This window comes from Medicago sativa, chromosome 2 (genome assembly GCF_051527215.1).
Source record: "Medicago sativa cultivar Bolivia chromosome 2, Bolivia_mono, whole genome shotgun sequence".
Classification (NCBI taxonomy): Eukaryota; Viridiplantae; Streptophyta; class Magnoliopsida; order Fabales; family Fabaceae; genus Medicago; species Medicago sativa.
Window position 1 is genome coordinate 23,575,245 of NC_140750.1, and position 14,090 is coordinate 23,589,334.

The window sequence follows — 14,090 nt, forward strand, 5'->3', positions numbered from 1 at the left end:
ACTTTCAAAGAAGAATAGGGGTAAACAATTTCTGAGATATAGTTTATGAATTTGCATTTACCGGTGAGACCTTTGACCAAATCACCACCGTGCACGGCTAATGGCGTATAAGAACTGCAGATTGTAAAATTCATGTTACTTTCTGAGGAGCTTGAGAAGAAGAACATATATGCAATATAATAATAAACAAGATATTTCAATTCTTTGACGGTTTCTTTTCTTCATTTCTTAAACCAATCTGCCCACGGATCATCTGAAATAGTATTTCATTAATAATAAAACAGAAATTTTGCAGAAATTTATCATTGCTTTTGCTTTGAATCACCTATATATATATTGTTATGGTTTTAATGTTTAATAAAGACCATGGTTAAATTTCTCCATTACTAAGTCAAAGGTTCTGACACTACTAATAGAAGACATGTCTAGTGTCTGATACCAACACGACATCTGCACACGTGACATTCAATTATTTCATTTTTTAAAATTAGGTGTTGACGTGTTAGTGTTGTTTCCGGTGATCATATTTGACCATATCGCCACCGTGCTCGGGTATCTCGTGTATGAACCCCTGATCATAAAATTCCTGTTATGTTCTGGTAAGAACATATACGATAATGAACTTTACATCATGTCAAAAAAAAAGTAATGATAATAAACAAACTTTACATATATCAAATGTTTGACGGTTTCTATTCTTCATTTCTTATGCCAAAGTGTAGTGAAACTAAACATTTTGTAATTCCCAAGGATCTATTGAAACAGATATTTTGCTGAAATTCACCATTGCTTTAGGCTTTGTTAAAAATAGAGAACAATTGTCCCCGTATACGATAATTGATCGAATTTGTATAATAGTAAAATTAAGGTCAAATACCTCCCCGGGTCCTTTAAGCTTCATGTTTGTTTCAGATAGATCCTTTAAGTTTCTAAGGTTTCAGATAGGTCCTTTAAGTTTCGAGTTTGTTTCAGTTAGGTCCTTTAAGTTTCTAAGGTTTCAGATAGGTCCTTTAAGTTTCGAGTTTGTTTCAGACAGGTCCTTTCTATCAACCTCCGTTAAGCCAAAGTTGATCTTTCTGCTAAGCCAAACTCGAAACAAACTCGAAACTTAAAAGACCTGTCTGAAACCTTAGAAACTTAAAGGACTTATCCGAAACAAACTCGAAAGTTAAAGGACCTATCTAAAACAAACGTGAAACTTAAAGGACCCAGAGAGGTATTTGGCCTAAAATTAACGACCGAACCAGCTTATAAATATTAAACAACATTAAAAACAAATTTTAATTATATTATTATTTTCTCATTTAAGATAATATGGAAAAATTGAGAGAAACATATAAGCAACGTATATTCAAATCTTTGACGGTCATTTTCTTCATTTCACAAGCCAAATAATTATAAGGGATCAAGTTAAACAAAAATTTTGCGAAAATACACATGCAAAAACTAAGGTTAATTAAGAAAATGACCCTTAAGTATTTTCAGTTTCGTTTTTAGTCCCTAAAAAATAAAATCGTATTTTTTAGTCCCTAAGAAACTCTCCGTCAAACTTTTAGTCTCAGATGTTAAATTAGACTAACGGAGAGTGATATGGCAGTGTCACGTGTATTGGTTCTACAAAAGTTTACGATTGTCGATTTTGCTCTTCTCTTTCGATCTGAAGCAAAATCCCAATTTTGACAACTTTGAGATGAAGGGAAAAAAAAATTGAGCACTTCCTTTAAGTTGTCAAACACGTGCCGTATGTGCTCGAATGGTTTAAATGTCAGGTGAGTCAAAATGATTTAAATCAGTGTTTTTTTGAAGAAATGATTTAAATCAGTGTTAAATTATATTGGTTCCCTTCATTTGATCGTATTTAGTTTACTATCAAGTTTCAGTGCAATGGTTTTTGCAAATACCCTGGAAATTGTTAGCTTTGTTCATAAGGAAAATAATATCAAGGAGTCACATTCACTTGCTTAAGTAATTATTTAAGAATTGTTATATGACGTAGTTTAGTTATCTCATTTCAACAGCGTGTATCAAAATATTGTCAAAGAAGAATTGAGAAACTGTTAACAATTTTCAAAGTTTATGAATAAAAACCTATATGCAATTTATGTTTCTGTTATTTATTTCTGAAGCCAATGTGTAGGGAAATTAAATATTACGAAATACCCAAGGATCAATTGAAACCGAAATTTTGTAGAAATATACCATGGATTTGACATGAAGTTTACAAGGAAATAGGCATGGGCCTGTTTGGATTGTCTTATTTGAGTTTATTTACTGACATAATTATAATTTTTTTGAGACTATTTGAGATAACTTAAAAAAACAGCTTCTGACAATTTTCATGAGCTTTTTTCGGCTTATTTTAAAGAAAAAAAAAAAGAAGGAAAGAAGTTTAAATAATCATATAATCTTGGTTGATTTCATGAAGTCTAGGACTCGTCACATAATTCTCTTGACATGTTGCGAACAGCGAATCAGTACTTGCGTACTGGTTCGTGGTACTTTTGCAAATTGGTTCACACTAATTCCCCTTGTAATTCTTGAAAATTGGCATACCAATGAACGGAGACAAGTGAGTGGTGTTCAAAGAAAGAGGAAGATGTTGAGTAGGAGATAAAAGAAAGGAAAATCTCTAGTGGAGCAAATAAATTTTGCAGGAAAACCTCGTTGAAACTTGGAGAAATAGAACGTCTCTTGCAAAATAACACTAATAAAAAGGAACAAAAACGAAATAAAAGTGAATATTACAAAATATTTTGGGAAGTGGGAACTAGTTTGTTACTGCTTTGCTACTATAATTCTGGAAATCTTATACCAGTGTGTTTGCTATTTTCTGATTTTTGGGATTGGTTTCAGATTGTGATATGGCTGGTTCATGAAGCTAAGTTTCATATATTTCTTATTAAGAGTGTATATGTAGTCTTTGTTTATTTATCTTCTGCATTTTACTTCTCAGTAATCCATGATTCTTGCATCCATTTAAAAAAGGCTTATTTAATTACAAGAACTAGGGTTTACTGAATGAAGGTTTGCTTTAGATGTTTCCCACAATATTCTTGCATATTAATGGAACATGTATGATATCAGAAATATCTTAAACTCAAGGTATTAGCGTTATGTATGATCTTACAACATCACTCTTATGCAGTATATTAAAAGTCTGAAAAGGGCAACAATTTCAATGTATTTGAAGAGAAAGTAAATAACGACATAAAACTACATTATTCAATAATGTTATCTAACATCGACAACTTCTAGAAACAAATCAAATAACATAATACACTTTAATTTAACAAAAATCAATGATTCCATATATATTACAATAAGAGTACTGCTATTTGTTCAAAGGACTTGTACAAGAGAAGAATGCATGAAAAAGGGATACTTCAGTACCAATCCGACCGACCATACCTAGGAGATTGGATCGTTATTATTTGTAAGTGTTATATGCTGCCCCGTAGATTTCTTGAGTTTATTATCAAACTTCTGTTATAACAATACACATTTTTCTTACAATAATAATCCACTACTTCTCTAGTACATAAATCATATTTTTACCAGGCTTAGATAGAGTACTCCAATAGTAGGTTGAGTAAATGATATCTGAAAACAAAGAAAATTGCAAACCTATGTACAAAAGTATTGGGAGGAAAGAAAATATTGAAATGAAACCAGGAACCCACGTCGAACCATGGTAGTATACTATGAAGAAATTAGTACTTAATGCTACCATCATGCTTGTTACGGAGATAAATAATGTGACCAATCCACATATTAGCTTTAAAGGCAGTGATTTATAGAAGTCATACTCTCCATAACGTGAGACAAGAATAGACAAGAAAATCAATATCGCGGTCGCAGATGAGATGAATGCAGATGCATCTGATATTGCAAACACCAAGAATGATGTTTTATTCAAATAGTGTGGTTTTCCAGAGTCATCGGTACCGCCTGGTAAAGTAGTTGCAGCAGCAAACACTCCGGTAGCAATGACAGTTGAAATTAGCATGCAAGACTCGGCAGTTTTTTTCATCCACGATTCTGCGTTCTCTCTCAGTGTTTCATGCTCAATTGAGAATAGCTCTTGTGCAGTAAAGCCTTCAGAGTTTCTCATCCTTATCTGTGCAGGCAACATTATCTTCTTTACTTTCTGTCACATGAAAATGTAGATATGTTAAGTAAAATATAGATATGTAAATTTTTTATATTGCTATTGACACAGGGCAAACACATGGAGAGGGAAATGTCAGCACAGAATTCCACATATTTGTCTCAAAATCAAATTACTATGTTGTAAAAACCAGGATAATTGTAAAAATAAACTAAGATCTTTATTTATATAGTAGAATAGGATAAGTGTCGAAGTAGCTCGCTTTTAATTTCTGAATAAAATGAATAAAAAGGGTTGCATTGAATGTACCTCAAACCATAGTAACTCGACGCACATTTGAAAAGCAGCTCCAGAAACCAATTCAAGTTGACTTCGTGGTGCTAATTTTGCAGCCAAGTGCAATAAAGTGTTTCGGTCATTATCATCTTCATATGTTACTATGATACCCTTAATATGCCCTATTTGATGTACGAGATTGAAGATACTAGCATGTCGATGCAAGACAGCTATGTGTAATATAGTTCGGTTTTTGCTATCCACATCCCATATCAAGCTAGGATAAACACTGAGAAGCTCTGATAAGAATCCAAAATTTCCAACTTCAGCAGCATCAAATATTAGTTGAGAAGGTTTATTTAGGATTTTGTTTAACTCCTCCTTTGAGGAGTAGTGTTTTTCAAGAATGGTGGTCCAAAGAAATTTAACCAATTGGAAAACAATGTGATTTTTCATGCCTGCAATAAGAGACATGGTTACTTAAGTTAATGAAACCAATTTAAAAGAATTAAAAAAATATAAAAGTTAATACAAGTATTTACCAGGATTGGTCATGATGGGAAAATGATCATGTTCAGGACAATGACAACCAGAATCCAATGGATTTCGATTTTGAGCCAAGAGATGCAAAGCTGTCTCGTCATTCACATCTCGTGCAAAAGCTAGTGCATTCCTGTTTCTTACCATTTTTAAGGCTAAATCTGCAATTGGAAAAAATTATATTCATCAATATAGTTGCAATTCAGAAGTTGTGGAAATATCCAATGCTGCTTATGTTGGACCGATGATGGTAAATCGCTCAAAACTTAGACGACAACTGAAGTTGCCATCTTTAAATAGAATTTTAGAGGCTTCAATTACCTTACAGCTGAAACAGTGGTCCAATCGGTGTTGATTTTACAAAGCCAATAAAAACTATTATAAGTTGTGTAATATGTTATTGATACGTGTTTCCCTTGTTTTTCGTCAACCCAACTCAGATTAATTTTACAAGCTGATACTTACAATGATACCTTTTTTGATAGAGTTTCAAACCATTTTTTAGCATTGTCGCCACATAGACCATATGAACTACTCAAAATTCTATATTTAGAAGCCGATATTTTTTAACTAGTTGCAAATTTGGTTGCTCAATCAGTTGCAAAATTAATTTGCCATCATTTTAAATACTGATTTTCATAATGTTGCTAAACTATTAGTCGCTAATGTTGGCAACCGATTTGACAACTTCCATCTCTAAATCAGTCACAATATGATCGTTTTTATAATGAATTTCAACTGTTAGTAATACTTACCATAGATGCCAGTGTAGATACAAGCAAAGAACAATAAATCCCAGTCTGCATCTTCAAAACAATGTATGGTTTTATCATATAGATGCCATGTCATTTTGCATCTTCCTTGCAAAGCAGCATAGTGAATAGGAGTATTTCCATTTCCACCCCTTTTTACAGGTAATTGTGAGTTCCTATCCAACAGTAAGTCAACAATTTCAATGTTTCCAGCTGCAGCAGCAAAGCAAAAAGCAGTGTTTCCATTGACATCTTGCAATGCTATATCTTTGTCATCAAGCATATTCAATAACTCCTTCACAAAGTGAATGTGGTTTGCACCTGCAGCAATATGCAGTAGAGTAGGATGCCCATTTGTTATGGCAGCATTCTTGAGCTTATTCTCTTTGTCTATGATGCGCTTAGCTGCCGGCCAGTTTCCATTTAGAGCATGCTTGTGAATGGGAACACAAAGGTTGAGAAACCTTTTCCTTGGATCATCACCTAAAACAAAGGTTCAATAGCAGTTAAAGAGAGTAATTATATTGTACTATTAGAATATTATAATATGTTAATTATTAATGCTTATATTATTAAAAATAATTGTGAATAATAGGTCAACGATCCTGCTCTCCTAAACCATATACATGGTCCCTGATCTTTCGTCCTAATGTCAACATCTGAAATCTCTCTAATGTCCAACTCTCTAATGTCGGTTCTCCTGTATGAAATAGAATACTTGTTCTCCAACTGATTTCCGACCTGACGGATGCTTATGCCACGGTGGGCTCACAAATCTGTCACGAAGACTCATTTTCCCCTTTTTAAAAAGCTCACTCAATGATCATTTTGGAGGAAACAACAAGAGCGTAAAAGGCTTCAAGCTGAGCAGACAACTCTATCTTCATCTCCACAAGAGCGTAAAAGGCTTCAAGTTGCGCAATAACTTCACTTATATTCTTTAATATGTGGATGACATTATTCTTGTTGCTTCTTCCTACTCTCTTTATGCATCTATCATTTGTAATATTTATTAGGCCCTTTCGGTTACGTTTTAGGTATATATGTTACAAAACATTCAGGAGGCATTTTTCTCTTCAAAAGAAATATGTAGAAGAAATTATCTAGCACGAAGGTATGACCTCTTTCAATCCATGACCTACACTAGTGGTAACAAAGCCCTATCATGATCCATTACAATATTGCAACCTCGCCCAAACATTACAATACTTGACATTTACAAGACCCAAAATCTCGTATGTTGTTCAACAAGTGTGGTTGTTAATACATGGTCCAAAAATACAATGCATGCCCGCATGGAAACATGTCATTTATGGTACTAGAGAGTTCGGCCTCCACATGTATCCCTCCTCCCTTGACAAGCTCATCTCTTTTACAGACGCATACAGCTGGAATGGATGTCAAGACACAAGAAGATCTACCTCTGATTATTGTGTAAATCTTGGAATAATTTAATCTCATCGTATGCAAAAAGACAACAGATCTTGTATGGATCAAACACAGAGGCTGAATACCGAGGAGTAGCTAATGTATTGTTTGAATCATTTTGGATTAGAAACTTACTTTAAGAACTTACAAGAGTTACTTTTGTCTATTGTGATAACGTAAGCGCCTTATACCTATCCGACAATTTAGTTCAACATCAAGCCACACATTGAGATGGATGTACACTCCGTGCGTGAAGAAGTTGCTTGCGATCAAGTGTGTCTCTTACACATTCACTCTCGTTATTAAATTGCTAACTTAAAAAAGGGACTTTTATTGCAACTCTTTGATGATTTTAGAGATAGTCTCAAAATCTGTCAACTTCAAGTTTCGCTACGGGGGTGTATTAGAATATCTTATGTATTAATGTGTACATTATTATAAATAATTGTGAATGATTAGTCCATGATTGAGTATATATATATATATATATATGAGACAAGTATATTATTAGCATTTGATAATAACTCATGACAATATGAGACAAATAGAAAACTATTTTGTGTACAGATATATCACTGATCAAATGAATGAAACATACGGACAATAATATTTAAACATGGACTAATATTAATATTATAGTAGTAGATTTTGAAAATAGTATATAATTAGTAACAACTGGATATGATAAACTTTTGTTTCTTTCTCTATAGATCGCTGCGTTCTAACTTCAAATGTTTGATATATATAGTTGTAAAACGACAGTTCTTAGATCTGGAAGTTACGGGTTCAAGCTCCGATAGTGCTTTTAGAGTGAGGTAAATGTAAATACATTTGTAAATGTTCTTTGAGTTCGAAGGTATTTTCTGCGTGGAACCGTAACATTATCCCTTCACCCTAATTTTTTCTTATAAATATAAAAAATAGAAAGTAAACAAAGAGAGATAGCTACATTATTTGTATCTAAAGTACAAAATGAAAGAGATAGAACCATACCTGTTTCCTCTAAAAACTCAAGGTTAGGTCTGTTGTATGTTGCTGATGCACTCCTTTGAACTCCTGATACTGGAGATGTAGAACTGACATCAGATGTTGTCACTTCCCTGTCAAAGACAATATATAAATCTTTCAATTATTAATCTTAGAGAATACTGCAATAATGTCTAACATTAAATATGCTAGCCACTCTGGTTGAGTCAAACATTAACACACAACTAACTAAACACAAATCAAATTTTGAACAACATAAACACTTAACCTGTCAAGCTCCTCCCACATTTCCTTGGCTGTCTGACAACTTGAAATTCTTTTAAGATCATCTGGATTTATGGCACAATATAAAATATTTTTGGCTTTGGCTTCTTGTTCCATGTTCTTGATATCTTCATCGTCGAATTCATCTTCAGTTTTCAACTCTTCTTGACCATTTATTAATTTTTTTGGAATTTTTGGTCCATTTTTAATCACAAGCCAAAGTTTGTAGTCAACTGATTGTATAAATATCTTTGTACGCTCTTTCCATTCAGTACAGTTTGTACCATCGAAGTATGGTGGCTTTGAAATGGATCTTCCTTCCACGATGGTTGTGTCCATATTTTTTTAATTGTGTTACCTGCAAATGATGGTACGTTTCCTCGTTAAGTATAGGTTTTGTAACTTTTTTATTTTAATATGTTTATTTTTTTAGCTTAAATAATGTTTTGTCGTTGAGCTCAAGAATATGATTTTTAATGAGAAAGATTCCCATCCCCCTTACATGGATTGATCATTACCAATTTTTCAAAGAGCAAAGTTATCAATAAATTTTGATTTTAGAAAATGAAGAAAAACTTCAGTATAGAGTTTGTTGAGCCAAAAGCATTGTTTTTAGCAAAAAGCCAAGAAGATAACTTTTTTTACTTTTTTTTTTTTTTAACATCAAAGACAAACTTCATTTGTTTTTTTCTTTTCTTTTTGTGGTGTCCGGGGTTCGAACCCTAGACCTTACATATTTATATTATGTATTGTCCTTACCAACTGAGCTAAACTCGCGGGGACAAACTTTATTTGTTTGATAGAAGTAAAAAAATTACAAATAGTACTCAATGTTAATAAAAATACTATAGGTTTAAAATATTATTTTTAGGGAATTTTAAAATAATTTTTTAAAAGCATTTGTAATTTTGTAATAAGGGTATTTAACTTGGAAGAGTATATGGAAGACTTGTTAGATTAATTTTGTCAAAAAAATAAAATAAAGTATTTGATCGTTAAAGACGTTTGGAGACAAATTACTCCAAGGACCACATATGATTCCTTATTAGTGGATGCCCCATTAACATGTCCCCCTTCATAATATTATTGTATTCTTTTTTATTTTTTTAAGGATTGTCTTTCTTTTCCTTTGATTACGACTGGAGAAAGAGTGTTAGTCAATATAGTACGACTATTAAATAATTATGTTTTTGTCGTTTAGTATTATTCATATCAGTGGTACATATTAGAGTAAAGAAAATATCTGTGGCAAGATAGAGAAATGTTTTTTTTTTTTTACAGTTCTATTACAATTTCCATCATAGTGAATATGATTTGTGAATGAATAATGAAAAAATTTAACCGAGTTATGTAGTAAGCTGAAATAGTTTTTATTTATAGAAAAAGAAGTTACATGCATAAACAATGAGCTTCATATAAACTAGAGGACCGAAAGATATAAAAAATCCCCCTAAAAAAAATATAAAAAGTTTGATCTGTGGCTAGTACTAATTAAAAAAATAATAATTAATCTCTAAAATTTCAATATTTATTTTTACAGTAACACAACTTTTAGTTTAGGCCAAATACCTCCCCGGATCCTTTAAGTTTCATGTTTGTTTCAGATCGATCCTTTAAGTTTCTAAGGTTTCAGATAGGTCATTTAAGTTTCGAGTTTGTTTCGGATAGGTCCTTTAAGTTTCTAAGGTTTCAGATAGGTCCTTTAAGTTTCGAGTTTGTTTCGGATAGGTCCTTTAAGTTTCTAAGGTTTCAGATAGGTCCTTTAAGTTTCGAGTTTGTTTTAGATAGGTCCTTTCTATCAACCTCCGTTAAGTCAAAGTTGATATGTCCGTTAAGCCAAACTCGAAACAAACTCAAAACTTAAAGGACCTATCTGAAACCTTAACAAACTTAAAGGACTTATCCGAAACAAACTCGAAACTTAAAGGACCTATCTGAAACCTTAGAAACTTAAAAAGACCTATCTGAAACAAATGTGAAACTTAAAGAACCCAGGGAGGTATTTAGCCTTTATTTTAATATCAGAATTTATATTTTTTTAAAAATACACTTAAATTGAGGCTATATATACAAAAAGAATCAAATTATATATATTGCACTCGTGTGATATTAGTTTTTTGTGACATTGTTCTTATCTCTCTCTTAATCAACCATCATCTCTCATCTAAATAATTTATTTTAATCATTCATCTATGGTTCCCTCTCACCTAAAATGCATTAATCTCACCAATGTCATAAAAGTCAATGTCACCCAAGCAAAACCACAAATTATACCAACTAAAATTACATTCATAAATGTTAGCTAAATCAGCTTGACTTAGTTAATAGGGATTGCATAATATATGTTAGGATGGAGATCGAAACCCCTACATTACTTTGAGGTGAACTTCTAATCACTACGTTATCTTGAAAAAGAAAAATATACAAGTAAGTTCGCAGTACTCTGCGTGGTAAGACACCGATGTGGATGTGGTAGATGTCCTACGTCTGCATCCGTGTGGCTTAAACAGTAAAAACTACCATTGTCATAGCCGTCAGAAGTCAGAACTAGGAGAATTGAAGGTTCTACTTTGCTATGAATTTGAACACTTTATAAGTAGCATTCCATATATTCAAACACTTTATAAGTAGCGGTCCATATATATATAATATAGTATTCTAGTATAACCAAAAATTTGCGGCTAAGATTTCAACCCGACAAAGAAATGTTAAAGCACCATAGTCCATACCTGGAGAAAACACGTAAAGAGGGCTTTAATTTTCTCCTACACTTGTCTGTACAATTATGACAAACAATATGATCAGTATATGTAGTTTTGACTTATGAGAAACATTGTAAAAAAGTAAATTAATACAGTAATAAATTAGTAAATATATAGGGAAATTACTCAGATTTTTAGAGCAATAAACTTGTTGTTGGTGTAGTGGCACAACACAAAAAAATTATAAACGGAAGTATATTGAGATTGAAATCATAAAGGAATGGAAAATTAAGAGAAGAGTAAGGAAAGTGTTGAGCTTGAAGAATTATTGGTGGTTGAAACTATATACACACAACTAAAAGGAGAAACAGTAATATAGAGAAAAAGAAGATTGTGATAAATGAAGGAGAGAAGAAGGGGGTAGTGTGGAAAAATGGCGCATCCCTTTGGCCGGTTTGGCATAAAAATGTTAGAAATGCAAGACAAGTATATAGTCAACAACCGACCATTATTATATCTTTGTTATGCATTAGTGCATATTACCAGGGCCGTTCCAACGAATTTGGAGGCTCGGTGCTGGAAGTAAAATGAGGCTCATTCATACAATGTGTTTTGAAAAGGGGAAAACGCTAATTTTTTTTGAAACTGCATATATTTCAAGTGCCAAGCACCAGGAGTGCACTAAATGGCAAACTGTTACAACATATAAAATAAGGTGCCCAGCCTACCATACCAAAGCAAACAGCGGCAAAGGACACAGCAGAAAAAAAAGGCCAGCAACAGGAAAGAAACCAAAAAGCCATACACCAAAAGAAAAATAAACAAAATCCCTCCCAAAATACCGAAACAGCAACAGCAAAGCATGCTACAACAGCATAGGAACTGGTATGTTAGTGGGGGGTACTGGGCTGTAAATATTTTTTGGAGGCCCATACCTTGGAGAGGCCTGGTGCTATAGCGCTGCTTGCACCCCCCAGGGTCCGGCCCTGCATATTACTTTGTTTCTTTGTTCTAGAACTTTAGTTATTTACAGTAATTTATTATTATTATGATGGAATATTTAAAATAGCTGTAAGAAACCATTAAAAAAAGCATCGTTGTAAATGATATTTGTACCAAAAAAAGTTATATATACAAATAATTATTTTCTAATCTTTGAGAGGATTTAAACTTGGTCTTTAAGGTTTTAATGTAAATTTTTTGCCATTGAGTTAAAATCTTCAAAATAAAAGTGAGAAAACAGTTTGATTAGAAAAAAAATTCTCAACATAAATAAGTTTTTTTTTTAAAAAAAAATTTAAAATTTAAGAAGTTGTTTTCAAAAATTAATTGAAGAGTAAATGCTTAAATAGAAATTAATTTAAGAGGCGGCTTCGGTTTTGACTTGTAAAATTGGTAAAGTGTCGTTCCTTTATCTGGGTTTGCCGATTGGTGGTAATCCTCAGAGGTTGGTGTTTTGGGAGCCTATTGTTAATCGTATAAAATCTGGACTGTCTGGTTGGCAAAGCCGATTTGTGGGGTGGGAGATGGTGTGGTTGGTGGTTTGAGGGGAATGTGGTGTGGCAGTTGGCTGATGGCACATACATGTTATTTTGGCGTGAACGATGGTGCGGTGATGTTCCGTTTTGTATTCGTTTCAGCCGGTTATTTGATTTAGCGATAGATAAATCAATTTCGGATCGAGACATGTTTTTGCTAGGCTGGGAGGTAGGAGGAGAGGCTTGGAAGTGGCGTAGAGGTTTGTGGGTGTGGGAGGAGAAGTTACTAGAGGAGTGTAGGCTGTTATTACTTGATGTTTCTTTGCAGACTCTTTCAGCTGATGTCTGGCAGTGGCTTCCGGATCCCTCGAGAGGATACATTGTTAGGGGTGCATATGACATTCTCACTTCTTAGGAAGTGGCGCAGATCCGGCATGATTTAGACTTGCCTTGGCATCATCAGGTTCTGCTAAAAGTTTCCATTTTTGCTTGGCGGCTTCTTCGTGGTCGCCTCCCTACAAAAGTGAATTTGGCGATCCACGGTGTTCTTTCATCTGAGACGGGCCTTTGTGTGTTTGGTTGTGGTCAGGTGGAGGACGCGAGCCATTTGTTTTTATCGTGCTGATTTTTTGGCTCCATTTGGCCTTTATTGTGGTCGTGGATTGGTTTTGAAGGTGCAGATCATCACTTTATTACCAACCATTTTACTCGGTTTATCTTTTCCACAGGTAGATTGAAATTGAGGAGGTCTTTCCTTCAGCTTGTTTTGCTCCTTACTGTTTGGACTTTGTGGAATGAGCGAAATAATAAGTTGTTTAACAATAAAGAAAACTCTATTTTTTAGCTATTAGATAAAATTAAGTCTTATTTTTTGTGGTGGCTGAAAGCTAAAAAACTGTGTTTGTTTTTGGTGAACATTTGTGGTGGACAAGTCCTTTGTCGTGTTTAGGCATTGGTTAGTCAACTTTGTGTACTTCTTGAACTGCTTGTAATTTTTTAGTGTTCTCTTCGGTACGCCTTATGCTCTAGAGAATGCTATAGCAATGTTAATATAATTTTATTTTGGCTTGTTAGGAGAAAAAAAATTAGTCAGGGGTCCAAGAAGTTAGGGACTTAGAGCCTTAAGCATATGGGCACATGCTCATTTTTTGGCTCATACGTATGCAAAAAATTAGGTTGAAAGGAAGAATCTATCATGTGTGCTTTATAGGTTCTTTGGCGGAGATTAAACATAACTAAACAGTGGTGAAAACTTTGTACGAATATCATGATAATAGAAAAAGTGCTAGTCATCAAAATGGCCCAGATATACCCCGATAAAAATATAACAGTAAGCGGGATTTTTTTTAAAAAAAAATGCCTGATTGCTAAAAGAATTCAAGAATATTCTAAGGACCACAAAAGGCCACACCAACTATTACAAATTGATACGAAGGACGACAATAGGCCACACCAACATTGTGTGATTCTTGAAGAATTTTTGCTCAAAAACATCACATGCCTTTTCGAGCACCAAACACAAGGTATGGTAGCATACTAGCATTTTGCTTCGATT

At 33.5% G+C, this 14,090-nt stretch overlaps 1 protein-coding gene across 1 annotated transcript; it reads right to left on the minus strand.

Annotated features, from left to right (window-relative positions):
• Positions 1-3,249: 3,249 nt before the first annotated feature.
• LOC146945649 (uncharacterized) lies at positions 3,250-11,541 on the minus strand. Its single transcript, XM_085743954.1, has 8 exons — positions 11,244-11,541; positions 11,085-11,130; positions 8,360-8,713; positions 8,098-8,204; positions 5,680-6,159; positions 4,927-5,085; positions 4,418-4,842; positions 3,250-4,147 (listed from the first exon to the last, which is right to left on the minus strand). The coding sequence occupies exons 3-8, from the start codon at positions 8,692-8,694 to the stop codon at positions 3,524-3,526; spliced, it is 2,130 nt and encodes a 709-aa protein (XP_085600080.1). The 5' UTR covers positions 8,695-8,713; positions 11,085-11,130; positions 11,244-11,541; the 3' UTR covers positions 3,250-3,523.
• Between the last annotated feature and the right edge of the window lie 2,549 nt (positions 11,542-14,090).

Bases quoted from the DNA above. Each gene is read 5' to 3' on its own strand.
- LOC146945649 (XM_085743954.1), bottom strand. From the start codon at position 8,694: ATGGACACAACCATCGTGGAAGGAAGATCCATTTCAAAGCCACCATAC. The intron at 6,160-8,097 runs GTATGGTTCTAT...CCTTTGTTTTAG, and splicing joins TGAGTTTTTAGAGGAAACAG to GTGATGATCCAAGGAAAAGG. The intron at 4,148-4,417 runs GTACATTCAATG...TTCATGTGACAG, and splicing joins TCGAGTTACTATGGTTTGAG to AAAGTAAAGAAGATAATGTT.